Consider the following 27082-nt stretch of genomic DNA (forward strand, 5'->3'; position numbering starts at 1 on the left):
GACTCTTTGCGACCCCGTGGACTGTAGCCCACCAGGCTTCTCTGTCCATGGAATTCTCCAGGCAACTAGACTGGAATGGGTAGCCATTCTCTTCTGCAGGGGATCTTCCCGACTCAGGGATCGAACCCTCGTCTTCTGAATTGCAGGCAGATTCTTTACTGTCTGAGCCACCGGGGAAGCCCAGCGAAGTTCAATGTGAAGCCCGTTTGCCCAGTTGTGTGAACCTCGCATGGTTCACTGCTGGGGGCAGGTGTGGGTCTGTTCAGGCAGGTGTGATGGAGGGGAAGACAGGCGAGGTGACTAAAGGCTAAGCTGTGGAGTCTCATCTGGAGAAAAAACACGAAAAAAGGAAATCAACGTTGAAATGTTCACTGGCTTTGCCATCTACTAGCTGTGCAATCTCGGCCAAGATTCTTAAATCTCTGACTCAATTTCCACATTTTAAAAATGGAGTTCATAGTAATAGTAGAATGAATTAACAGCAGTTAATAGGATTAAAAGAAACAGTTGTATACATAGCAACTTAACTGCAATGTCTGGCATACAGTAAGTACTCCAGAGAAAAGTTTTTTCTTTAAGATATGATGAATCTTTTTCAACTATTACGTATTTTTTTAAAATATAGGGTTCTTTCTGCTTGGTTCCTATTCCATTATATTTTTGAACTCGATATCCATCCCTTTTTGATGATGGTGCAATGTAGAAACTAGGACAGTATAGCACAGCAGCAGGCTCCAGAGTCAAACAAAATGCTTGGAATTGACTGCTAGCTTCATCACTTAGTATCTGTGTGGAATTGGGTAAGTTACTCAACTTTTGGAGTCTCAGTTTTCTAATCTGTGAAATGGGTATAATTCTATTTCTCCATGAATGCTCAATAAGTTTTAAGTGCTGCTGCTGATGGTGGTAGTGGTATTTCCAAACATTTAACATGTTTCCAGAGTGTGTTGATTTCATTACTATTTTTATGATTTCTAGAAAGTGGGTTAACTGAAAGTGTAGAGCTTACCAGAAAGTGTAGCTCTGACCTCTGGTTGGACAAATTCTTCAAAATTCTGAAAAGTGCAGGTATTGATAAAATAAAACTTGTGCAGTGACAACCAATATGTCATTTTTTTTTTAAAGTAAAACTGTTGAATGAAGGTAAAAGGTCAGCCACTTCAAGAGGTCATGTAATTTGATTATAAAGTAATGGACTCCACAACAGTCAGTCTTGTTATTTTTGTTATAGCTAGAATGCTTACTCTCTTTTGGATATAGGAAGTTTTGGTGAGACTAGTGGCTATATCACTGGATAGCAGTTTATGATAAAAGTACACACACATCTATTAATATTCTGTCTGGCTTCAAGCCTTGATACTGAAAATATGACTTAGCATATGTCATACTGGTTTTCATATAATCACTAAACTCATTATTTTTCCCAGATATCATCCTCTATTTGATAACTCAAGTACTAATGAATTCCATACAATATTTGCTATTGTCAGGGAAGAATCCTGGTAGATTTTCTGCTATTATCTCAGTTGATGATACAGGTCTGAATTCAGAAATATAATTCAAATTCTTTTGAAGCCGTGTGAGATCTGTTTGCTTCATTTTCTGTTCCATGTGTGAAGCAATTAAATTTGGTTATATTAATATAATACTTTCCTGTACTAAAAGAAAAATTATTCCAACTTTTTTCAAGCAAACCACCTTTTAAAAAAAAATTAAAATCACAGACCTAAGAATACCAAAACTCCTGGAAGGTAGAACCTGGCCAAGAACAACCCAGTGAAAATATTGAAAATTGCTGTTTACCAGCCAAATGCTGTTGCCAAATTAAAGGGAGGAACGTGGGTCATGACCTTTCCTCACTCTTCCTTTGATTGGTCTTTTGACAAAAGGACTGATGGAAAGGATTTGTGCCTACTTCAGATGTTTCAGATGAGTGGAATTGTATGGTATTCGTCCTTTTGTGACTTGCTTATTTCACATAGCATAATGATGGCAACCCACTCCAGTGTTCTTGCCTGGAGAATCCCAAGGACGGGGGAGCCTGGTGGGCTGCCATCTATGGGGTTGCACAGAGTCTGACACGACTGACGCGACTTAGCAGCAGCAGCAGCAATGTCCCAGAAGTCCTGAATTTTTATTACGTACTCTTACATGTCTGATTTTTAAGAAATTTTTTCCTAACGCATGGTCAGGAAAGTATTATCTTGAATTTTCCTCTAGATCTGTGCTGATGTAGTAGTAGCCACTGGCCATGTGTGACATGCATGCATGCCAGGTCGTTTCAGTCATGTCTGACTCTTGAGACCCTATGGACCCCACCAGGCTCCTCTGTCTTTGGCAAGAATACTGGAGTGGGTTGCCATGCCCTCCTCCAAGGGATCTTCCCCACCCAGGGAACTAACCTGGATCTCTTATGTCTCCTGCATTGGCAGCCATGTTCTTTTACCACTAGCGCCACCTGGGAAGCCACTGGCCATATACAGCTCAGCTGGTAAAGAATCTACCTGCAATGTGGGAGACCTGGGTTTGATCCCTGGGTTGGGAAGATCCTCTGGAGAAGGAAAAGGCTAACCACTCCAGTATTCTGGCCTGGAGAATTCCATGGGCTGCATAGGCCATGGGGTCGCAAAGAATCAGAAACGATTGAGTGACTTTCACTTTGACTTTTCAAACTGAAATTAACTAACATTTAATTTAATTTAAAAGACAGTTTCTCAGTTGCACTAGCCACATTTCAGGGGCTCAATAAGCACACGTAGCTAGTGGCTAATGTATTGGGCAATGCAGAATTACAGAACATTCTACCATCATAGAAAGTTCTCTTGGACAGCACTGATCTCCAAGTTTTATTGTTCACTTTTCACATTTGGATCTGCAGTCCACCTGGTATTAACTTTTGTGTTCATGTTTGCTAGTGGTCAAGTTTTAATTTTGTCCATATGGGCCTCCAACTCTTCTGGCACTATGGACTTCCCCCCACTGCTCTGCAGTTGCTAACATGGTAATTTATAAAGTCTCTGTTTGTAATTGAGCTTGTTTATGGATTCTCTTTTCTGCTCCAGTAACATATTTCTCTGCCTTTGTGCTGATAAAGTGTGATTGGCTTACTTATTTATGTATGATTTTAAACCTGAGAAGACCAAGTCTACATTTCTTTTGCTCGACAGCATTACAGCCCAAAGTAAAAATTAAATCTAAACTCTAAAAAAGATAAGAAATTTTTTTCTTATTCTGCCTGGGTATGGTGACCTGAAATTCTTCAGGCTACAAGTGAGTTAATGCCTGACACTGCTTTTTTTCAGACAATTGCTAGTCTGTTTTTTTTTTTTTGTCTGCTCTGAATCTTGGTTGCAGCATGAGAACTCTTAGTTGTGGCATGTGGGCTATATTTCCCTGACCTGGAATCGAACCTGGGCTTTCTGCATTGGGAGCTCAGAGGGTTAGCTCCTGGACTACCAGGGCAGACCTGCCTGACACTTTTAAAAGTAGGAGACCTGGGCTCCCAGGAGGGCTGTCTCCTAGCAGCCCCTCTTGTTTTGTGTATTGCCCTCCAGCTAACGGTGATTGGATAGACACATGCACGTTTTAAAATGTGTTTTGATGATTTCCTGATATGTTCCTTCTATGATACCAAGTCTTTTGAATTCAAGGCCCGTGCCTTCCATCTGATTAAGAAATCTCCACAGCGTCTTGGTCTTCCAGGAAGGGCGCTGTGCATAACTCTTAATGCTTAACTGGCCGCCTTCAGCGCTTGTTTTCTTTTCCTGTCTTTGTCTTGGCTCTTTCTGGAGAAGTTCTCTTTCGAATTTTCTCTTTCGTAACAAACAAAAACCAAATTTACTCCGATGCTGAAGGCAGGAGCAGGAGGAGGTCTGATGTACTAGAAATGAAGGCCCAGCTCGTGACACACAATTCAGCCGGGACCACAGTCAGGCCTGGCTTGACTGCCGATGCCACCACTTACAGAACTGTGCACTGAGATTCAGTTTTCTTATCGCAGGACTCAGCAAACTCTGGCTGGTGGCCAACACAGCCCACTGCTTTTGTACGGCTTTGTCACCTATTTTTGTATGGCCCGTGAGACAGGAACGGTTTTAACATTGTTAAATGGCTGAAACAAAACCAAAAGAAGAACACTATTTGGAGACATGCGAAAGTTACATGAAATTCACATTTCGGTGCCCACGAATAAAGTTTTATTGGGATACAGCCACTCCCATTTGTTTGTCTATCGTCCTTGACTGTGTTCACGCTGTAACTGCAGAGATCAGTGGATCCACAGATGTGACAGAGGCCAGCTGGCCCTCAAAGCCTGAAATATTTACTTGCTGATCCTTTCTAGGAAAAATTTGTCAACCTCCACCTTATCTCTGGAAAAAAGAAAAAACCAGTGATTCCTCCATCAGAAGATTCTTTGTGAGGATTAAACAAAGGTGCTAGTGGTAAAGAATCCACCTGCCAATGCAGGAGACACAGGAGATGTGGGTTTGATCCTTGGGTTGGGAAGATCCCCTGGAGGAGGAAATTCAATACACTCCAGTATTCTTGCCTGGAAAATTCCATGGGCAGAGGAACCTGGCAGGCTACAGTCCATGGGGTCACAAAGAGTCAGACACGACTGAGCGACTGAGCATGCACACAGAGATAAAATATAGGACTGTGCTTGGAATATACAGGTGCTGAGAAATGGTTTTCTTTCAGCCAAGCCTGATGCCTAGCCTCATCACATTCCCTGAAACAGTGACTTACGCTTACGAAGCAGAGCACAGAGCATTGGCACAGTCAGATAGATGGACAAGCTCAATGCACTTTGTATTCTGTTTAGACATACCTTTCACTACTGAGCCCCCTACAAGTGAGCAAGGATTCATTTAAACCCCAACGCTTCCCCCCATGAATCTGATAAGCCTCTAGCACACGGTATAGCAATTACACTGTCAAGCGTAATAATTTATCAGTGTTCTACAGGTAGCGACACGGTCGTTGGAAATGGTAAGTTTGCTCATAAAAGGTTCCCACAGACTCAGGATAGAGGAGCCCGGTGGGCTACAGTCCATGGGGTCGCAAAGAGTCAGATGCGACTGAACCTCTAACACTCCAGGCCCAGGAGATGCAGACTGCGTTAGACAGCATCTCTACCCTGCCATCCCAAGACCTCTCCCTAGCTCTCAATCATCCCCCGAAGTGCTTTCCAAGTGTCAGGTAATTTTCTGTTCCTGTGGCCACTAGAGAGCACTTTGAGACTAACAAACCTGGGTCTGAGCACCCAGGCCTCCGTTTCAACCCTGCTCGCCTGCGATCGCGGGGTGTGTGGTTGGTCACTGCGCCATCTAGCTACCAGCGGTGGCTTCCAAATGACTATCCAGTCTGATGGATGCGTTGTGTGAAGTTTAGTGACCTGTGGTAGTGATAATGAAGTATTCTGAAGCCCAGATCACATTTGATTCTGTCACTATGGTTTTCTGCTTCTGGTGACATCACCTCATTTGGACTGCTTTACAGCGTATTTTCTAAGGCGAGCGTTTTAGCCAGGGTCCCGGTTTCCTTATGGCTCCTTCTTTTTTCTGTCGGACTGAATTTCTCTCAGAGAAAATACCGCTTGATATTGATTCCAGGGCACGAGATAATTTCAGGTTCTCACTCTGCAGTTCATCCAGAGCCCTGCTTAAAATCTCGAAGATGTTTTCCAAGGCTAAGAGGCGCAGTTCAAAAGAACAGTTCTTAAATGGGTTTAAAAGACCCTTGGCTACATTTTCTGATGTTTCATCAGCAGCTTGCACTGATACAGTTTCCATTGTTATTACAACTGAACCATATCACAGGGAGTTGTACCAGCAAGACCATCAAGTTTTCTCAAAAGCTATAAAGCTTTGATGTTTTCTGGCCTATGTCTTACTGTGCTCTTAAAAATGTTTAGCTTCTGCTGAGCCAAATGTGTACCTCTAAAGGCATATGCGGTGAAAAAACTCTTCAAGCATCTCGGTTACTGCTGCAGTCTCTGTATATACAGCAGGAGGATGCGATTCTGTTTGGATGAAGCAAGCGGGGGCAGTGCTTTGTAGTGTGCATTGTGAATGAATAATGCCAACCATCAATTGGGCTTCAGCCCATCGGCACGGGGGTCTGGCTGTGAACACAGAAGAATCCACTTTCCTGACCAGTGCTTATGAGCCTTTCCCAAAGCCATTCCATCTTGTATTATGGTTTGCATCAAAGAGAAATCAAAGCCATCGGCTCTGGCCCCAATTGCTAAACTGATCGAAGCGTTTATGGGGATGGTTTGCGGGGGATTCCTTTGATGTTTTCAGAAATCCCAAATAATTTTTCCGTCTTTTGAAGGACACTTGACTTTCAAGTAGAGAATATGTCTGCATGTGAAATGTTGGTTCTGTCTAGTACTAACCGGCTTAATGTGCCACTAAAATCAGTGATAGAATTTGCCCCCATTTTTAGAAAATGAAGTTCTTTCCTCTATCCTGGAGCCTGGCATACTGCATCTGGCTGGAACAGTGGCAGGCTGTTACAAACAAAACTAACTGCTCCATAGTGAAATCACACTCTAAAACATAAACTTGCCAGCACATAGCATTTGTGATGTTACATGAAAATAGCAAGGGACTGAATAGGCTATTAACAAAGACTTTCAAGAAAGGGAATTCCTCTGAGTCTCACAGGGAGCCATGCATACGAAAACGTAAAGGAGTGGAAGGCAAAGATAAGGAGTTTACATGGGGGTCTCTGCATTATTGTGCAGATATTGTTGGTTTCCAGCAGCCAGGCTTAGTTTTTTAGCTATCAGCCTCCAAGCCAGATCCAGGCATCTTCTCCAATCCGCGAGGCTGTGCTCCCTGCCTGCTCTTATTTATGTATTTCATACGATGCTTTTTGTATAGGTGCAAAGATAGTGGGACTCTATCTAAAAAGGTAATGTTATCCCTGGGATTTCAACAAGGCATGAATTAAATAGAACAAAGCAGAAAGACCTTGTATATGTGTGTTATATACTTATTTGTCTGAAAGTCCATGGTTCTGGAGGGAAGGGGGCTGTGAATATGTTAGGGACATAGTAACATTTAATATTCAGTGAATACAAGAAGAGGGCATGCAGTCTTCCTGGTCCAGGCTTAAGCACAGGTCTAGTGGCTCAGACTGGAAAGAATCTGCCTGCAATGCTGGAGACCCCGGTTCGATCCCTGGGTGGGGAGGATCCCCTGGAGAAGGGAGTGGCAACCCATTCCAGTATTCTTGCCTGGAGAATCCCATGGACAGAGGAGCCCGGCTGGCTACAGTCCATAGGGTCACACAGTTTGACACGACTGAGCAACTCACACAGAAACACAAGACGGTTCCCTAAGATGGGATCTTGTCCCCAGGTTGTGATTGGCTACAGTTAGGGCAACTTCTGGTGCTAATGGTTGAGATGCGTGTGATCCTTATTATGTCTTGTGTAGGCGCTCGTCTTTTGCATCTTGTGTATTTTGTACTTCTTCCGAAAAAGGAACTGGGTTATAAGCAGAATATTGTATCTACTGGCAGTGATGACAAAGAGAGCAGGGGTAACTCTATGTCTATAAACTACTTCCTGGGTGGGCAGAAAAGGCTATATTTCTGTAGAAGACACACACAACAAATCATGTTCTACTCTGGACAGCTCATTCAAATTGATTTTATTTTTTCCCCTAGCCATGCTGTGGAGAAGGCAATGGCACCCCACTTCAGTACTCTTGCCTGGAAAATCCCATGGATGGAGGAGCCTGGTGGGCTACAGTCCATGGGGTTGCGAAGAGTCGGACATGCCTGAGCGACTTCACTTTCACTTTTCACTTTCACACATTGGAGAAGGAAATGGCAACCCACTCCAGTTTTCTTGCCTGGAGAATCCCAGGGACGGGGCAGCCTGGTGGGCTGCCGTCTATGGGGTCACACAGAGTCGGACACGACTAGAGCGACTTAGCAGCAGCCATGCTGTGCGGAATGTGGGATGTTAGTTTCCCTGACCAGGGATCAGACCTGTGCCTCCTGAGTTAGGATGCGTAGTCGTAACCACTGGACCATCGGGGAGGTCCCCTGGACACCTTTTTTATCATCACCTTAAATTGCAACCTAACCATTGAACGTTTGCTACCCCGTCATGTAGTTTTACCTTCTCTCAGGTGCAGAGTTGGGAGAAACTGATTCCGCTTTCTTTATGCTCCTGGAAGGCTGAGCAGAGTGCCTTCCTTCGAGGCTCTAAATGAAGAGCTGTGTGCTTTTGTTCATAGACTCTAACAGTGGGGACAGGCCTTGTGATGCCTGGAGGAAATCTCACCAGGTCAGCTGGGTGAATGGGAGCAAGCCAAGTCATCTTTCTGGGCCACTATTTCCCCATCTGTAAAGAGAAGGGGCTGGACTCGATGATTGTTGAGGTCACTTCCAGCTTTGTAAATTCTGTGCTTTTCAAAAAAAAAAAACTTGGATCCTGAAAGAAGAGCATCTTCTTGGATTTGCGGACAAAAGAGCCCAGGCTGTATTTGTGCTTGACCTCCCTGCACATCCTGACTTCCTGCTCTAATGAAGCCGAGTTTCTTCTTCAGTGACAGGGCTCGGCTCCAGGACCCCTTGGTGTGATTCTAACACCGTGGAGATATTGATTTTTCTAGCAGGCTAGTGGTTACTGTAACCACCAAACTATTAAATCTCTCCTGTTCTCATAAGGATGATTTCACGAGGATCCTTCCACTCCTTTCGGTGGATATTTAACTCAACCCAGGGCTAATTCAAAGATAGCATGACTAGCAGAGTGTCTCAGAATGCTCCGTGGCTGGCATCGGGCATCGTCTCTGGGCTGTCAGTCACACGCTGCAGCAGACAGAGGTTGATCCCGAAGGGGCGTGGACAGACTCTGACCTTGTCATTGCCACGTTGTTCTCCATCACCTCCTGCATCCAAGCTTAGAATTTCTTACTGTGAACAGTGTCAGTAGCAACTCAGACAGGGTAGGCTCTCTGGTTTATTTTGCTCGTTCATGCCTGTAGAAGCTGACTTTTCACTTCAGGGCCTTGACTCTTGTTGTCATTAGCAAGACCACAGATGTTACCCTCACTATACACATTCGGAGGAAGCTGCAATGGACTGCCCTGGTGGCTCGGAGGCAAACAATCCCCCTGCTAATGCAGGAGGCTCGAGTTCGATCCCTGGGTGGGGAAGATCCCCTGGAGAAGGAAATGGCAACCCACTCCAGTATTCTTGCCTGGGAAATCCCATGGACAGAGGAGCCTGGTGGGCTACAGTCCTTGGGATGCCAAAGAGTCAGATGTGAATTAGCGACTGAACATCAACAGGTGAGCTGCAGTACTGAAACATTAATTTGATTCTTGCTTTTTCATTTTAGACGTTTACCCCTAGTGAGCGCTCTGGTGAGCTGATGGAAGGTACAACATGCCAAGCAGATTATAATAGCTGTTAACTTCCCAGTACAGTTTAACAGGGCCTCTTATTTATACTGATTCTTGGGCACTCACCTTGTTACATCAGTTAAAAACACACTACAAATGAGTGGTGACTTTGATGTCAGTAAAGATTTCTGTATCCAGAACTGTAATACCTTGTTGATTACCTTTCCATGGTGACCCCAGAGCTGAGGGGATCATTTAATGAGGTCATTAATATTTCTCCCAAACCAGCAGTCTGCTAAATTCTCTTTAGTAGGCAGGCACGTCTGCAGAACTAACATAAGTGACTGTTCCACACGAAGCATTATCTTTTCTTGTACAACATTGAAAGCCTGCATGCTGCTTGACAAATCTGAATTTTAAAAAGTAAGAATGATTGGCACTTGGTAACTTAAACAGAAATATAAAGTGGTACAAGAAAATTGCCCATTTCTTTTAGATTTACATTTTCTATATTTTTTTTCTTTTAAGAAGTGATAAGACATGTAATTTCCATCAACTTCAACCAGTTATGTGTGAAAGAGGCTGCAAATGCAGCTCTGTGAAGGAAAAGCAAGTCATGGGGAGAACTGATATGCTAGAGACAGCCTCCCAGCTGCCTGCGGCTCTGGCCCTGGAGATGGCTGGTTACTTACAGGCCAAGACTCGGATCCTAAGACTAAGATCCCCCAAGTCTTGAAAACAGCTCAACTCCCCCTTGGCTCCTCAGCTACTCGCTCCAGTGTCTTACTTATTAATGTCTTTCCAGGTCCATCAAGCACAAGGAGAAAAAGGAAGCAGATAGAGGCGTATAATAGAATTTACAGAGGAAGACTTCCTCTTCTTTTTTTAAGCTACTAAATCTTCCTGTGCTCCCCGGGTTGCACCAAAACCCTCCTTGTTTTCTTTCTTTCCTTTTAAAATATTTATTTATGTAGGCTGCGCCGGGTCTCAGTTGCAACACGTGGGATCTTCAGTTGCAGCATGCGAATTCTGACTCAAGGCAAGCAGGATCTAGTTCCCTGACCAGCAGTCGAACTTGGGACCCCTGCGTTGGGATCTTGGAGTCTTAGTCGCTGGACCTCCAGGGTAGTCTCAAGGAATACTTCTCTTGACACGTGGGATGGATGCTCCAAAAAATTTGGCATAAAGCAATTATTGCCCATTAATTCCTTCATTTAGGCTTCCCTGGTGGCTCAGTGGGCTTCCCTGGTAGCTCGGTTGGCAAAGAATCAGCCTGAAAAGCAGGAGACCCTGGTTTGATTCCTGGGTTGGAAAGATCTGCTGGAGAAGGGAAGGGATACGCTACTCACTCCAGTATTCTTGGGCTTCCCTGGTGCCTCAGGTGGTAAAGAATCCGCCTGCAATGTGGGAGACCTGAGTTCGATCCCCGGGTTGGGAAGATTCCCCTGGAGAAGGGAACAGCTACCCACTCCGGCTCAGTGGCAAAGAATCTGCCTGCCAGTGTAGAAGATGTGGGTTTGATCCCTGGGTTGGGAAGATCCCTTGGAGAAGGAAATGGCAACCCACTCCAGTATTCTTGCCTGGAGAATCCCATGGACAGAGGAGCCTGGCTACAGTCCAGGGGGTCGCAAGAGTTGGACACGACCAAGTGACTAAACAAAACAACAAAATTCCTCTATTTAGTCCACAAACATTTATTGATGCACAATAGCAAAGCACCCAGCTTTGTGTACAAGGCAAGTTAACACTTCTTCACTGATCTTTGTTATCTTGTGAAGCTCTGTCATGATAGAAATCATTGGGGACCTCAACTCATAAACCCACATCTTGTTTAGGAATCTCGAAGTCAATTTGCAGTCTGTCTGCCTTTCATTAACCGTGAACAACCGACTTCCTGCTCTAACACATGTATACAAATGTATATATTGACAAGCGCATATAGTTAGTTTTAATTTCCTATCATTTACGTCGACTTCTGGTCCATGCATCCCCTTACTTAAGGTTTAAACAGCTGTTTCCAGTGGTCCTTTGTGTCTGAGGGTTGTGGTTGAGCTATGGAAAGAAGTTTTTGGTCCTAACAAAGACTGGATTAAGAACAAAGATATTCCGACAGGTGTGTTACCTAATAATGGCATTTGTTGCATCAACTGAGCCAGCAATAAGGGTCATTTATTTAGTATTTATTTGCGGGGGTGGTAAGCTCTGTGAAGGGAAGAATGGGTTTATCTTGTTTGTCACTGAGATTCACAGCACTTAATGCATGGGCTTCCCTGATGGCTCAGCTGGTAAAGAATCTGCCCGCAATTCAGGAAACCCTTTTTTGATTCCTGGGTCGGGAAGATCCCCTGGAGAAGGGATAGGCTACCCACTCCAGTATTCTTGGGCTTTCCTGGTGGCTCAGCTGGTAAAGAATCTGCCTGCAATGAGGGAGACCTGGGTTCGATCTCTGGGCTGGGAAAGTCCCCTGAAGAAGGGGAACGGCTACCCACTCCAGTATTCTGGCCTGGAGAATTGCATGGACTCTTTGAGTCCAGGGGGTCGCAAAGAGTTGGACATGACTGAGTGACTTTCACTTCACTTAATGCACAGAGAATTACTTAAAAATGATCGAATGCATGAATGTTGTTGATTTTACAGATGAGGAAACAAAAGACTCTTGAAGATCACATGGTAAGAAGTGGAACTGGAGGTCACAGTCTGGTTAGATGCCAAGGCAGGTGCTCTTTTTCCTATGACAAACTTGATGTCCCTAGATTGGTGACTTTCCTCCTCCTCCTCTTCTTGCCTCTGTTTCTGGGTAGCTGAGAGGTGGTGAGCGGTGTCTTGATAGAGCCGACATCTATGAATGCCGTCAAAGCCCCATCTGAGGCTGCCTTTTAACCTGGATTCGTCGCCTTCAAGGTACTGAAATATATTCCAGGTTGTTCTCCAGATCAGAGATAGATAACCCACAGGCCTGTAAATAGAGGCACGGAGCCAAAGCCTGTGACCATAATCCTTCAAACAACTGATTGTGTTCACCCCGTGTGAAACCTCCTCACACTTGATGTGGCTGAAAATGTGTCTGCGGTGGGTGGAGGAAGATCTTCAATTATAAACCAAAATGCAAGATATTAACAGGAGAGCTTTAACACCTACAGTCACACTTGGAGTTACAGGGTGTTAATGAGCAAGATAACCAAGGAAGGCATTTTCTTTCCTCCTGGGCTGCCTGGGTTCACTGTGTGTGTAGAATAATTGAAACCTCAGGTTGTGAAACCATGAATCAGGAGGGTTTCCTGTATTATGAATGATGTCATCTAATAAGATGAGAGACTTTCAGTGAATTGCAGGAACACTGAGGGTAATGTGTTTGCAGCAAGCAGGATCCTGAATTTATTGCAGAGGGGAGTGTGAGAGTTGACCAAAATGGAGAATGATGAGAAGTAACTAAATTATGTATGACAGTCTTTACAGAGCAGAGGAAGGAAGAAAGCTTAATGATGTTGTGGTTGAAAGACCAGCAGCAATGGGTGATGTATAGGTTGGAGGTTGGTAAGAAGAGAAATGGATCTATGAAGACGCAAAGACTATAGATGAGGGTGACACGGACCAAGCAGTGGATTTGGGAGAGGGGAGGGGAACCAGGGGCTCAGCATATAATATATTTTAGTGGCAACAAGACAGCTGAGTAAAGTTAACTTGACATTAAAAATCATCATCTTAATCTATGTAGCTCTTTCCAGCCCAAGTCTTATTAAAAAAAAAAAAATCTATAGTTAACGATGAAGTATTTTCCCCCTTCCCTTTCCCGGCATTCACTGAAGGCAGTACATAATTTAATTATTGAATCTACAGGCTGGACCATGGAGATGAAGAATGATGTGTCTGCTGTAGTGAGAAATTAGATAGAACCAACTGTTTGTTCTCATCATTCTTCCTCTGTGAGGCTAAATTAATATAGTTAACACGCTTTTGTTTGGATTAGAGGCTCAGATCTGGGAGGTGCTGATCAGAACTCATGATTACTACACTAGCTGTTATTTATGGAGTGCTGACAGTATCCTCAAGCCCCATATGTGAGACAGAAAGGGGTTCTTTTGTCATTCTCTGTGGTGGAACCAGTGTTCCACCAGACTTAGGGGCTAGATGTCTGACTAGAATACCATATTAAAATCAGATTTATTTCCTTGGAGCATATGACTTCAGAAATGTCACCCAAGGTCTTTCCTATTGACCTGTACTATGTGTTGCTGATCTTTTTAACAATTGTAACAAAATATGCACAATTTTATAGCCAGCAAACCTTTCACGGGGAAATACCAGGAGGGGGTGTGGACAGGGCTGGGGGCCCGGAAGGGGTAGCCGGCTAGTTCAGCACACGTGTCAGGCCCGTCCACACAATTTGAGTAGGAACTGGAAACTGGCCAAGCAAAGCGCCTATGCAAATACAACTTCGAGGCATTTGTGCCTCGAGGCAGAGCTTCTGTGCGCCACCTCCGACGAACCCTTCCTGCCAGAAACCCAAGCTGCTACGGCGACACGGGAGGCCCACTCCAGAGGCCAAAACCAGTTCTTCCTTCCTGCCCTTTCGGTTTGATTGCTATAGGCTCTTTCGGGTCTTTTACTCTCATAGTTTCTATTTATCTATCACATTTCTGTATAGCGAGAGCTTTAAGTAGCTGACGGTAGATCCAAGCGGCGGTGGTGTTGGGGAAACACCCCAAACCTGCACCATCAACAACAAGAACTACCCTCAGATCCAGAGATCCGAAAAAAAGCAGCGGTTGTCTTGAAGTCGGAGCCCGGGGCGGGGGAGCGGCTGCCGGCGGCCCCTCGGGAGGACCCCGGGCGGCGGGGCGACCGCGCAGGTCGCAGCCACCCGATCAAAGTCACGGCGAACCCCAAACCACACCCCCCACAACAAAGAGGGGACAAGGGCCCCGGGGGGAGGCGTTCCCGCGCCGGCCCTTCGGGTGGGCTGGCCGGGCCCCCAGCGAGCCGGGACGCCGAGGCGCCGCGACCCCGCCGGGGACCCCTCCCCGGCCGCGCGCCCGCCCGGGCCTCCGCCGCCTTCCGGCCGCGCGGCGGGCCCGCCCCCGGCCGACTTCCTCCCGGGCGCGCGGCGGGACGGCGGCGGCGGCGGCGGCGGCGGGGACGGGCGCTGGCCTGCAGGTCGCGGGCCGGGAGCGGAGGGGCGCGCGGGCGGCGGTGCGGGCCACGTGGCGCGCGGAGCCCCGGGGCCGCCCCTCCCGGCTTCGCCTGCTGCCGGGGGAACGCGTGCGGGGTCGGCGGCGCTCGGCGCCTTTCGCGGCGGGCCCCGCGGCCTCCGAGACGCCTTCTCCCCGCCGCGGGAGCCGAGGGCGCGCGCCGGGGCCCCGGGGGCGGCGGCTCTGGAAGTCCCTTCCAGCGGCCACGTGTGCAGCGGGGCGGCGGGCTCCGGCCCGGGATCGGGGCGGGAGAGGGCGGGTTGTGACCCTGCCGGTTGACCAGCGGCATGTCCCGGGACCTGTGGTCCTCTTGTGCTTCTGCACCGGGGGCGAGCGGTAGACCAAACCGGGGTTTTAAGTTCCCCTCTCCTTCCCGTCTTCACCTTTCTGTTTGGCAATCACTCATCCCGGGGCCCCCGCAGCGAGTTTGGGTGCTAACCCTTAAACTTTGAATGAGCCAGTTCGGGGATGTCCCCGGTGGCTCAGTGGTAAGGAATCCGCCTGCCAATGCAGGAGACACGGGTTCGATTCCTGGGTGGGGAAGATCCCCTGGAGAAGGAAATGGCAACCCGCTCCAGTATTCTTGCCTGGGAAATCCCATGGGCAGAGGAGCCTGGAGCCCTGCAGCCCACGAGGTTGCAGAGTCAGACTGAGCGACTGGCTACTAAACAACAACAAAACGGATCGTTCTCAGTGGATGGTACCCAGCCCTAGGCACCCTCGGGCGCTGCTCATAGCTGTAAGCGTCACAGCTGGATCCCGAAGCAGAGCTGCTGGGAAATGCCCACCTTTCTTAAGCCCAGATGCCTAGGCTTTCTCCAGACTCACTGAAGTCCGTTCCTGTGTAGCTCTGCTTTTTGCTCTTGTTTTCCTCTCCCTTGAAAGCTGCCCCCCACCTTACTGGCAGTTTTAGCCCACTTTAGGAACTCTGTCCCCGTTGTAGAGACAGTTCCTTCCCCCCATTGTAGCCCAATGTTACTGAAATCTTGCCATAATCATAGCAAGAGTCTAAATAGTTTCTCTTCGTTTGAGTCACTACTCAGGGTGGATAATTTCTGTCCCAGCTGGGGAAACTAAGGGAAGGGGAAGGTTAGGGATACAGGAATATCACAGCTAGGATGGAGTCATATGGAATCCATCTGGCGTGGATAGTAATCCCACCTGATTTAGGGCCAGTTACGTAAGTTCTTCGAGTCTCTGTAAGAGGGGTGTAAGTTACCTTAACTCAGAAGGAGCCTTCATTGAGTTGATGTGTACAACCCTTAAGAGTATCTGAAATAGATTGGGTAGATTGGGCTTCCTGAGTGGCCCTATTGGTAAGAAACATGCCTGCCAATGCAGGAGACATAAGAGACATGGGTTCGATCCCTGAGTTGGGAAGATCCCCTGGAGAAGGAAATGATAACCCACTCCAGTGTACTTGCCTAGAGAATCCCCATGGACAGAGGAGCCTGGCGGATTACAGCCCATAGAGTCACAAAGAGTTGGACACAACTGGAGTGACTTAGCATGCACGCAGGATAGATTGGATGGTCAAAAAAATGTTCTCTTTTCCCCTGCCCTCTTGTGCTGACATCCTTTGATAAGGGAGAGAGGTGAAAGATGAGAATGATTTGTAGTTCAGGCATGTGTAGTAACTTGCAAAAAAAAAAAGTCCTGTGAGAAAGTAGTAAACAGATGTAATATTTGGGAAGGTGCAGCCACACAGGCAAACTTTCAAAATAGTTCACTTAATTTTTTTTTTTTCTCTTAAGACCACAGAATGTCCAGGGTTAATGTGCTGTGATGTCTGATTCATAAATGTCAGTAGAAATTGTTTTAAGTTTGGAGAGCCAAAGCTGACGTGTGCTTGGGTCGAACTGGAAAGCAGATTGACCAAAATGTGTTTGTCGACTGCTGTTTTGTTGTGTGTTTGCCTTCTAGACCCAGCATGAGCGAAGTTCCCTGCAGAAAACGTGATGACTATCTCGAATGGCCTGAGTATTTCATGGCGGTGGCCTTCTTATCAGCACAGAGGAGCAAAGATCCAAATTCCCAGGTAAGCGAGTTCTGCAGGAGAATGTTTGGACACTGGCAGACAGACACGGAGATGCCCACAAGTGAGCAAATTACAAAAGGAAGAGGCTCCATGGACCCCTGCCAACTTAGAAAAGCAGAGTCAATCTGCTGTCTTTCGCGCAGCATTCCTGCCTGCTCACATTTTCCTGTGATAGACTAAATTGTCACACATCCCTGTTCACTGTCTCTTGTACCCCAAGGAGACAGAACTCTCAGCCCCTCCAGAGGCTGCCTGCCCATTCTGGAGCTCCGCAGGCCTCTGGTTTCATTTGCTGCCTCTGCAGTGGCAGACCGGCCCCTCGAAGTCATCAAGCCTTTGGGCGTGTTTCCCCGCAGGTTGGTGCCTGCATCGTGAATGCAGAAAACAAAATCGTGGGCATCGGGTACAATGGGATGCCAAACGGGTGCAGCGATGACCTCTTGCCTTGGAGGAGGACAGCGGAGAACATCCTGGATACCAAGTATCCTTACGGTAGGGCACATTGTGTGTTCTGTCCTGCTCGTGGCATGGCCTTGGTGAGGGCTTACATACCAGGGACAGTCAGAAGGCATTGTCTTCCTTTCCAGTTAAGAAAACAAATGCTATTGAACTAGCCCAGCTTCCCACCCCTTCCCTTAAATTCCAGAGAGAGTCAAGGAGTGGAGGCGTGGTGGTGGCTGCGCTGGGCAGCGTAGCAGGTGGCGGGCTTCTCTGCAGAGTGCTGCAGCCCCGGGGTCGGCGACCGTGACGTGGGCACCGTGGCCCCTGCCTTTTGTGTCTTGGCGACTCGTGAATGGAGCCAGTTAACCAAGTGCCAGCCTGGGCTTTGCTCTGATGAGGAGCAGCATGTATTTCCACCTACCAAGGACCTCTGGCTCAGGCTCACCTCTGGGAGGCAGGACACAAGCTGTGAGCTGGGCACTGGCGAGGGATGACGTGGTCGCCTCCTCCTGTTCTCTGGGGCGCTGCACTGCCAGGGTGGGGATGGGGGTGAGACCGCAAGTCAGATGCGTGGAGCCGACCCTGGGCCTGGCCATCTCTGGGTTTTATCGTTAAATTAGGGAAGGATGCTTGTGGCCCATCTGAGTCCCAGGGAGACTCCCTTTAGAGATAAGCTGGGAGGGCCCAGCAAGCATCCTTGTCTTCCTTAAATTCCCTGGAGAATATGCAGCTAATGCTGGGAAGAGTTGCCTTGGGCTTCATATGCTGCTGAATTTCTTTTAAGGCGCGGACTTGTGTTTATGAACAGACCCCCTCTGCTGGGAGTCACGTAGATGGGGGACACCCCAATGCGAAAGATGTGCTCGCAGGAAACGAGTGCAGGCAGGCAGTGAGTTCAGGTGTGATGTGAGCCCTTTCTGTTAAAGTTGGCTCTTGCCTGTGAGGTTTTCCTCTGGAGTTTTTCCTCACGAAGAGCTCCAAGTCTCTGTTTAGCCGAATTTACATATTTTTTACTAATGTTCCTGGAACTTAATCATGTTATATACGCCCCATAACTTTCGTCTAAGCTGCTTCAGGGCAGTGACTTAGTCTTTGACAGAAAAAGAAAAACGTGCCTGGAGGTGGAGAAGGAATTGAGGAATGAGACTGGGGAGATCTACGGAGCACTCTGGGTTCTCAGGGACTCAGATACAGTTTGGTGCTGCAGGGGGTTTCATAGTTGGCTTAGTCCATTTCACTCCCACCCTCCGGGAGCAGTAGAAAAAGCAGGGTCCCGGGGAAGAGAGGGTAAAACTGCCTTCTCCGCCTCAGCTGAGAGGAGTGAAGTGCGGGAGCGATGGGCCTACGTGTTTTAGAAACTTTTGGTCTTCTTGCTTTTGATTCTGTGTGCTTTCAATAAGAAAGAAGGGGAATGGTTCGTTGTTTGTAGGCACATGCAAAGGTGATTTCTCACGGGACAGTCCAAGGTCCCATATAAAGATCACAAAAATGAGTCAGTGAATTCAGAGTCCGCACTGAAGGGTGTGAGTACCCCAGCCCTTATTCACTGAGTCAGGACAGTGCTGAATTCCCGATAGAGGGATTCTTGGGAGGTGTCTCTGGTGCTGAGGCTGGTTACACAAAGAGATGCCAGCGGTCGCCTGGATGTAGAGGAGTCCTCATGGGCTCCTGAGCTCAGTTACTCATGAGCTCAGCTTACTCATAGTAAGCTCAGCTTTTTCCTAAAATGCAGATTCTTTTTTCCATTTTATGACTTAAAAAAATTAATGACAAAGTAAGTGACAGTGTCTGGAATTGTGTGGGCTTGACCTCGTGGACAGGCTGCTATTTCAGGAAGGATAGACGATGTGTCCATCCCTATAAAGGAGCTGTAGAGATGATCTAGATTCTAGACCACTGATTTCCTAGTTCTCCTGATTGTATAGTGAAGGACAGAGGAGCCTGGCATGCTGCAGTCCATGGGGTCACAAAGAGTCAGACACGACTCAGCAACTGATTATATGGGACCCGCTTTTAAATGTCAAAAAACTTCCAAGACCCCTGTATAATGTTAGTTAAACTGTGAGTAACCTCATTGGTTACTCCCAGTGGGACCTGTGCCTCCTTCAATCACCGGAAGCCCAGGCACCTTTCTGGCAGTGACCTAGAAAGCCAAAGGCTTTGCAATACACTTACTGTCCGCTGCCCCCCGACTTCCCACTTCCAGAACCTCTCCAGTAGCTGATTATGTTTGTTCTGAGACACTTGCCTTTTGTCCAAGTTCAGAGCTCCTTTCCAGAAGGAACTGGAAAAAGAACCCATACAGGCATTTGTCCAGCTTCTCTGATTGCTTTTTGTTGCATGATTGTTGAGTTTCAGGGCACCGGTTGTCTGTCTGAATTATTTTTTACCATTCATGTGATACCTCTAGGTTTTCAAAGCTCTTTGCCCCTTACTTATCAATTATTCATTTTTACATAGAGCTGTGTTAGAAGGTAGACTGTTTTCTTTCAGGAGAGCGAGCTTGTAATTCGATGTACCGTAAAAGTCGGAGAAGGTATTAAATGGTTTTTAAGAGGCGTTTAGTATTACTGCCATCATAATACAGGCGGAGATGGGCTTTAAGTCTAAATAACTATGACTGGCTGGAAACCGTACACTCGATTCCCGTCTTTTTAAGGGTTTTCAGCCACAGAGAAGTAAATGTTTAGGTAGCCTTGGATGTAATAGAAATGTTTGGTGATAATTGACTAAACTGCAGATTCTTTTTTTTCCATTTTATGACTTAAAAAATTAATGACAAAATAAATGACAATGTCTGAAATTGTGTGGGATCAACCTGGTGGACAGACTGCTATTTCAGGAAGGATAGATGATGTGTCCATCCCTATAAAGGAGCTGTAGAGATGATCTAGATTCTAGACCACTGATTTCCTAGTTCTCCTGATTATGTAGTGAAGGATAGAGGAGCCTGGCATGCTGCAGTCCATGGGGTCACAAAGAGTCAGACACGACTCAGCAACTGAACCACAGCAACTGATTATATGGGACGCGCTTTTAAATGTCAAAAAACTTCCAAGACCCCTGTATAATGCTAGTTAAACTATTAGTATCTTTTTTAAAAAGTTGAGGTATAATTGACATACGCACTTACATTAGTTGCAAGTATATGACATGTTGATTCGTACATACCAATATTTGATAATGTCTACAGAAAATTGTTTTTTCTTATGATGAGGACTTATAAGATCTACTCTCTTAGAAGCTTTCGAGTGTGCAGTCCAGTAGTATTAACTGCAGTCACCATGCTGTACATCACAGTCTCAGGACTTATTTTAAAACTGAAAGTTTGTACCTTTGACCCCCTTTGCCTGTTTCTCTGCCCCACCTCCTGCCTCTGGCAACCATCCATCTGTTCTGTGTGCCTGTGACCTTGTTTTTATTTTTTCGATTCTATATGTAAGTGAGGTCATACTTTTTAGTAGTATCTTTTGAGTCAGAAAATCCATGATGACAAAGAGTTGTTTATCAGTAATACTTTGCATTAATCTGAACGTTATTGAACAGCATTTGTACATGTTTGGGAAAAGTGTAGGTAAGTGCTGGATGTCTGTTTGCCAGTCTGTGGTCCTGTACCCCACAGGGGTTCATGCCTACAGGGTCTAAACTGCCCACATCATTCATGGTTGGGAACCTGAAGGCTCAGAAACGTTAAGTAACTAATACAAAGCCACACAGGCAGGTGACATTATCTAATGCTGGGGCGGTGCTCTGTGTTTCCTGCAGGGAGGCACAGGGGTTCAGCTTTGCCGAAACGGGTAGATCGAGGCACAGTGGGCCTCCCATTTTCGTCTTCTCACTATGCACTTGAGCAAATAGAGATTTCCATGAAACGACCTGCCAGAGGTGGAATGCTCAGATGGTGGCGGCCTGTACCTAGGATGGAGTAGGAAGCCATATACACCTGGCCTGCCTTCACATTGCAAAGGGGAGCTTGGGAATTGTGTAAGTTTAAGTTTACCAGTAAGTTATACAACTTAATAATTCTCCTTATTAATGCTGTAAATTTGGAAGTCACTAGTCTTGACTGACACTTTGTGGACAGGAGGTAATCACAGAATATGTGTGTCAGAATAGGAAGATGGGGCTTCTTCTGGGCCAGGTCTCTGGACTTCCTTCCAGGCTTAGGATCAAAACTTCAGGAAACAATTTGATGATAATGTAGTATTAATATGGAAAATGAAAATTCCCCCTGCCAAGGAAACTGCCTTTTATCTCATCTCTTCCCGAAAAATCCAAAAGATAGTATGATGTCAGTTAACAGTGTCAGGAAGAAATTAGCATTATTGTAGTGACACCTTTTCACATGAATGACAATGGAAAAAGAAAAAAACCCAGGAAGGATCAGATTTATCTAATTTACCAGGTAAAAACCTTTGGAAGGCTTTGATTTTCATGAGGGGGTGGTTGCTAACCCCAGGATGAAGAATTCAGCTGACATTTTCCATTCGTTTCTTTTTGTGGAATTCATCAGAGTGAAGCACATTTAATCAAAATACCAATTTTATAAAATGGAGGTGAAATACTCGTGGTAACGCAGAGATCGCTCTTTCTGTGGGTTTTCATAAGCGATTTTGATGACACGGTTTACAGACCGAGTGTTGGCGTGAAATCAACTTCTTTATTTCTCAGCAGCCGTTGTTAAACTTCATGTTTGTAAAGGAGCTCCCCATGCACATCAGGCTTGCCTGGGTTTTCCTGCCATGCTGGTTCCCACTGAAGAAGGGATTCATGGCGAAGCACATGTCTTTGCTCGGCCTCCTCTGCCCCTCCTGGTCAATCACGAAGCCAGGATTGCTTTGCCTGTTGCTCTGCCCTTTTCATCATGGAAGGGACCATCGCCTTGATGTCCCAAGAGGGTGGGCAGCCCTGTTCTCTGATGCGTTAGCTAAACATGGCGACGCGGGACTTTTTCCAGAGTCAGTTCGTATTTCTGCAGAAAAACTCTAAAAAGGGTATAATGCTGGGAAGGAAAGTGCTGGAATTAATTAAGGCAAGAGTTGAACATGGCAGCTTGAAACAGTTTTGCCAGTATGTGGCAGTTCTTCTGTCAATTTTATATTTAAATGTAATCTTTATTTTTCAGGTTTAGCATATTGTTAAGCACGCATAGATGTCATTTTCGTGATTTCCTTAGCCGTTTACCTTACCCCCTTGAACACTGACATTTTCCTGACTGCCACGCACGTGATATATTTCTTTGGCATCCAAAAGGTTAGTCTTGAGAAACTAATTTATCAAGAACTTAGGAGGCTGATCTGTCTTAAGCTGTGGCTTCCTCACAACTTGTAAGAGCTTCTTAGTAATTAAGATCAAATTTGTTCCCTCAGCTGGTTGAAATTGAGTGCCCTCTGGTTCTGTTAGGCAGATCCATGGATTTGATGACTTGCTGTTTCTTTTCCTGCAGAATTCTAATTTCACTGGTGGCAGTCCCCAACCACCCACCCCCTGCCCCCGGCCATCCGGCACTCGTGTCCTGACAGTGGGTCTAATTAGGGACTTTGTACAAAATGACTAGTGTAATCAATGGAAAACCTTGGAGCAAGTTTACAGTAAAGAAATAAAGGAGATCCTTCTTATGAAAAGAGGGGCAAACTTGGGTTTCAACCATGTACTGTCTTAGACAAACAGGGAAACACAACGGCTTATGTGTGAGGCTCCCCCTGAAATTTAACCAGCTTAACATAAGTGTATTTCATTTTCAGGTATAAATGTTTATAAACAGTCCTTAGGAAAGAAGAAATCATGATTTTATTCATTTATTTGACTTTTATCTGTACACTTTTTAAAAGTTTTTTGATGTGGACCATTTTTAAAGTCTTTTTGGAATTTATTACATACAATTTATTACAATAGTGCTTCTGTTTTTCTGTTTTCTGTGAGATCTTAGCTTCTCGACTAGGGATTGAACCTGTACTCCCTGCAGTGGAAGGCTAAGTCTAAACCACAGGACTGCCAGGGAAGTTTCATTGTCTATACATTTTAATCTATAGATTCAGGGCTAATTATTTTCAAGGAGCAGGAGATTACTATTTCACCCTGAGTATCTGGAAAGGCCGTATAGTAACAGTGTATACTAACACCTGGCTCTGTGGAGGTAGCAATGTACGAACAGCTCAAATGCTCATCTATGGGATCGAACCTACCCATGAAAATACACATATTGGCCTTCGCTTACAAAGAGTCTGTTTACTTTGTGGAAGTTTATAATAAAACTTAAAATAACTCAAGGTTAGTGATTTCCAAATTGATGACCAGGAAGCAGGCTAAAGTTTGTACTGTCTCTAAATAAAAGGTTTGCTGAGAGATTAATAGCCTCTATAAAACTTCAGGGCCACATTCAGCCTCGTTTAGGTTGTGTCAAGTGTGTCAGCCCATTAATTATCTGAATGATAAATATAACTTCTTTAATTCTCTACATTGATAAGCTTTTGCTTAGAAACTCTGTGTTACCAGGCAGCGTGCTGACAGGGAGCAGCTGACTCCGATGAACCTTGGGGTCTTTATCGATCTGTTCTGTGTCAGTTATGCTGATTTTGTTTGATCTGTTCTGAAACTGGCCTGAATCGTTAAGGTTTTGTTTTGAGTATTTTTTTCATCAAGACTCCATCTTTCATAAGCTGTGTTAATGCTGTCACTGATACATATTTTCTCCCAGAAATACACACCAAAATTTGGTTGCTAGAGATTTTTGCAAATATTTATATTGTTTTTTGCTTCTGCTTCTTAAGGAGCTATTGTTTTATATTTGGATAGGGCTGTGCAAACCTTTAATATGCATACTGGCTAAGAAAAACTGCACAGTGCTGAAGATGACAGTTATCAGGTTCAAACGAGAGAATCTTCCTAGACTGACCGTCCAGAGCCTGGGCTCCAGGTGTGGTGTGTGTAAACCCAGGGATTGTGGGGCTGTCAGATACACAGCTTGACTTTCACGTCCCAATATCTTTATGAAATAAGTGATTACTGAGGACTCCACCAGTTCTAGACTTCTCCGGAAAAATTAAACAATATAGCTTTGATTGTATTCAATCAGAGTGCAGTTTCTCTGCTTAGAGTTTTTTTTAAGGTGTTCTGGAAGCATCTGGGGTGAGAACTACAGCAAATGGCTGCTATTGGCAGTGACACAGAAGGAATACGCATTAATCTGCATGTGGACAGATTAATAGAGAACAGGCTTTATACCTTCCCCTCCTCCCAGTGATTCAAATCTGCTCCAGTTCTGAGATGCATAAACCAGATGGAGACGGTACACACAAGCAGGAGGGGACAGCTGAAGAGTGTTTCATCCACAAACAGATGTAAAAAGGTTGGCGGACAGCAATGAAGAAGACCCCACGTGGGTGTGCATGCTTGAGTTGCTCGGTCGTGTCCAACTCTTTGTGACCCCATGGGCTGTAGCCCACCAGGCTCCGCTGTCCATGGAATTCTCCAGGCAAGAATACTGGAGTGGGTTGTCTTTTCCTACTCTAGCCCATCTGTAAATACAAGAAAATATATGAAGCAAGGAGACATGCTTAGTCAAGAGGTGATTCTAAGCCCAAACAGAAAGAAAGGACTAGGGAATCCTCTGTGAGTCAGTCCATCTGGTGGTGTTTATTGGAACACGGATACTGGCCTGGCTTCAGGAAATCCCATGATAAATGGAGAATTTGGGGATTAGAACATGCCCGTCTTCTCTCTGCTCATGTCGTCTAACCATCTGAGGCACAGGTCCTGGCAAGTTAGTGGAGGTGTAAATTTCATCTCTGTGCTTCTTTCAAATGATAGATGCCATAGTAACTTTAAAATATTGAATAAGATAACCGAGCATGAATTTTTAAATTCTGCAATTAAAAGACTTTGTTCAAAATGCCATTAATTTTGAGTTTAGGTGGGAGAGAGAAGCAGAATTCCTCCGTGTCCTTTTTCCTTCTGCAAGTGAATTATAACTTTTTAGAAGTTGAAATAAATACTAATGAGCCCTCTATTCTTGTACCACTTTGAGTGGTCTGTTCTGGGTTCTTGAGGCTTCTTGCTTCCTTTTTTAAAGATTGTAACTGTATTTTATAATACATGATGTCTTCTCACGTATGTTCACCTCTACTTGTTCATTTACTCAGCGAATACTTACGGGAGATCTGTGATACGTATTCCATGCTAGGCACTCAACAGCAGTAAATAATGACCGTGGTGTCTGTGTTCAAGGAGCTTGCAGACTAGTGATAGAGCAGGTGGATGGGACTGGGACAAACAGATGTTGCTAAATGTTCTTTTTGAGGAAGTGAGCATTACCTGGAGATCTGAAGGATTCATTGGGCCCCATCAGGTAAGGATGGGGTGGTGGGCGGGTGCTGGGGATGGGAAGAGCGCTGGTCCCAGGACCTAGGTCTGGGGTCAGAGTGAGGGAAATCTGGAGCTGTGAGGTAGGAGGCATCTGTGGGAGCTCCCAGGGAGTGTGTGAGGTCTGTAGGCTGGGTGTGTGAGAGCAGAGGGTGATGTCCACGTGGCCTGTTGACCTGGGGTGACTTCATGGGGATGGGTGAGTTGACGCAGGGGGAGCATGCAGAGGCCGGGCCCTGGCCGCGTCCCTGAGAGCCACGGGTGCAGAGGCTGATGGAAGCGGAAGGGGCTGCAGGGAAAGACTGTGACGTTAGGGAGCACGCAGAGCAGTGTTTCCAGAAGGAGCGAGGGGCAGCCACACCAAAGGCTACCGAGAGGTCCAGGGAGATGGGGAAATGCCCGTGCGATTCAGCACCACGGGGGCCATGCCCACACTGCAGAGGGCAGCTCCGGGTGGCAGGGAGGGTTGAAGGTACGCTGGAGGCAGGTGAAGGACGCACAGCAGGTGAGGCATTGGGCAGAGCGGATGGAGATCCGCTTTTGAGATGTCTGGGAAGAGAGAGGATGACGGCCAGTTGGGGGGCTGGGGCGTGGTGATGGAGAGGTGTGTGTTGTCTGACCAAGGGGAGGGTCTGGTGTCTGTCTGTCTGTTTTTACAGCACATAGTTGCTTGCAGATGGGAATACTCCAGGAGAGAGAGAGAGATTGATGAGGGATGTGAGAGGGCTGGTCCCCAAGCTCATCGCTTAGTGATTGGAGGAGGACATTGTGTGGGGACCGAGCCCGTGACAGCCGACCTTCGGTTCCTGGAGTTACAGGTGGGGACGTGATTTTCTTGGGCTCCAAAGTCACTGTGGACAGTGACTGCAGCCATGAAATTAAAAGATGCTTGCTCCTTGGAAGAAAATCTATGGCTAACCTAGACAGTGTATTAAAAAGCAGAGACATCACTCTGCCAACAAAGGTTCATATAGTCCAGGCTTGATCCAGCAGTCATGTATGGACATGCTGCTGCTGCTAAGTCACTTTAGTCGTGTCTGACTCAGTGTGACTCCATAGATGGCCTCCTACCAGGCTCCCCCATCCCTGGGATTCTCCAGGCAAGAACACTGGAGTGGGCTGCCATCTCCTTCTCCAATGCATGAAAGTGAAAAGTGAAAGTGAAGTTGCTCAGTCGTGTCCAACTCTTAGCGACCCCATGGACTGCAGCCTACCAGGCTCCTCCGTCCTTGGGATTTTCCAGGCAAGAGTACTGGAGTGGGGTGCCATTGCCTTCTCCAGTATGGATGTGAGAGTTGGACTATAAAGAGGGCTGAGTGCTGAAGAATTGATGCTTTTGAACTCTGGTGTTGGAGAAGACTCTTGAGAGTCCCTCGGACAGCAGAGAGATCAAACCAGTCCATCCTAAAGGAAATCAATCCTGAATCTTCACTGGAAGGACTGATGTTGAAGCTGAACCTCCAATCCTTTGGCCACCTTTGATGTGAAGAGCTGAGTCACTGGAAAAGACCCAAGTTCTGGCAAAGACTGAAGGCGGGAGGAGAAGGGGAAGGAAGAAGATGAGATGGTTGGATGGCATCACTGACTCAGTGACCATGAGTTTGAGCAAGCTCCAGGAGATAGTGAAGGACAGGGAAGCCTGGTGTGCTGCAGTCCATGGGGTCACAAAGAGTCGTACA

General features: G+C 46.2%; 1 protein-coding gene across 5 annotated transcripts in view; it reads left to right on the forward strand.

Annotated features, from left to right (window-relative positions):
- The window catches only part of DCTD (dCMP deaminase), a 125461-nt gene that overhangs the window by 82717 nt on the left and 15662 nt on the right, over positions 1 to 27082 (forward strand). The window contains exons 1-3 of one of the 5 annotated variants that reach the window (XM_055416375.2): positions 13863 to 13947; positions 16487 to 16601; positions 16958 to 17093. In XM_055416375.2, the coding sequence (XP_055272350.1) occupies positions 16494 to 16601; positions 16958 to 17093 (244 nt within the window). In that variant the 5' untranslated portion in view covers positions 13863 to 13947; positions 16487 to 16493. Of the gene's footprint in view, positions 1 to 13862; positions 13948 to 14133; positions 14529 to 16485; positions 16602 to 16957; positions 17094 to 27082 lie in introns of those variants that run through there. The other 4 variants (XM_055416376.2, XM_088832610.1, XR_008684524.2 and 1 more) reach the window with 4 other exon arrangements.

Source organism: Moschus berezovskii, chromosome 26 (assembly GCF_049115385.1).
Source record: "Moschus berezovskii isolate FMDL1 chromosome 26, NW_MosBer_1.0, whole genome shotgun sequence".
NCBI lineage: Eukaryota > Metazoa > Chordata > Mammalia > Artiodactyla > Moschidae > Moschus > Moschus berezovskii.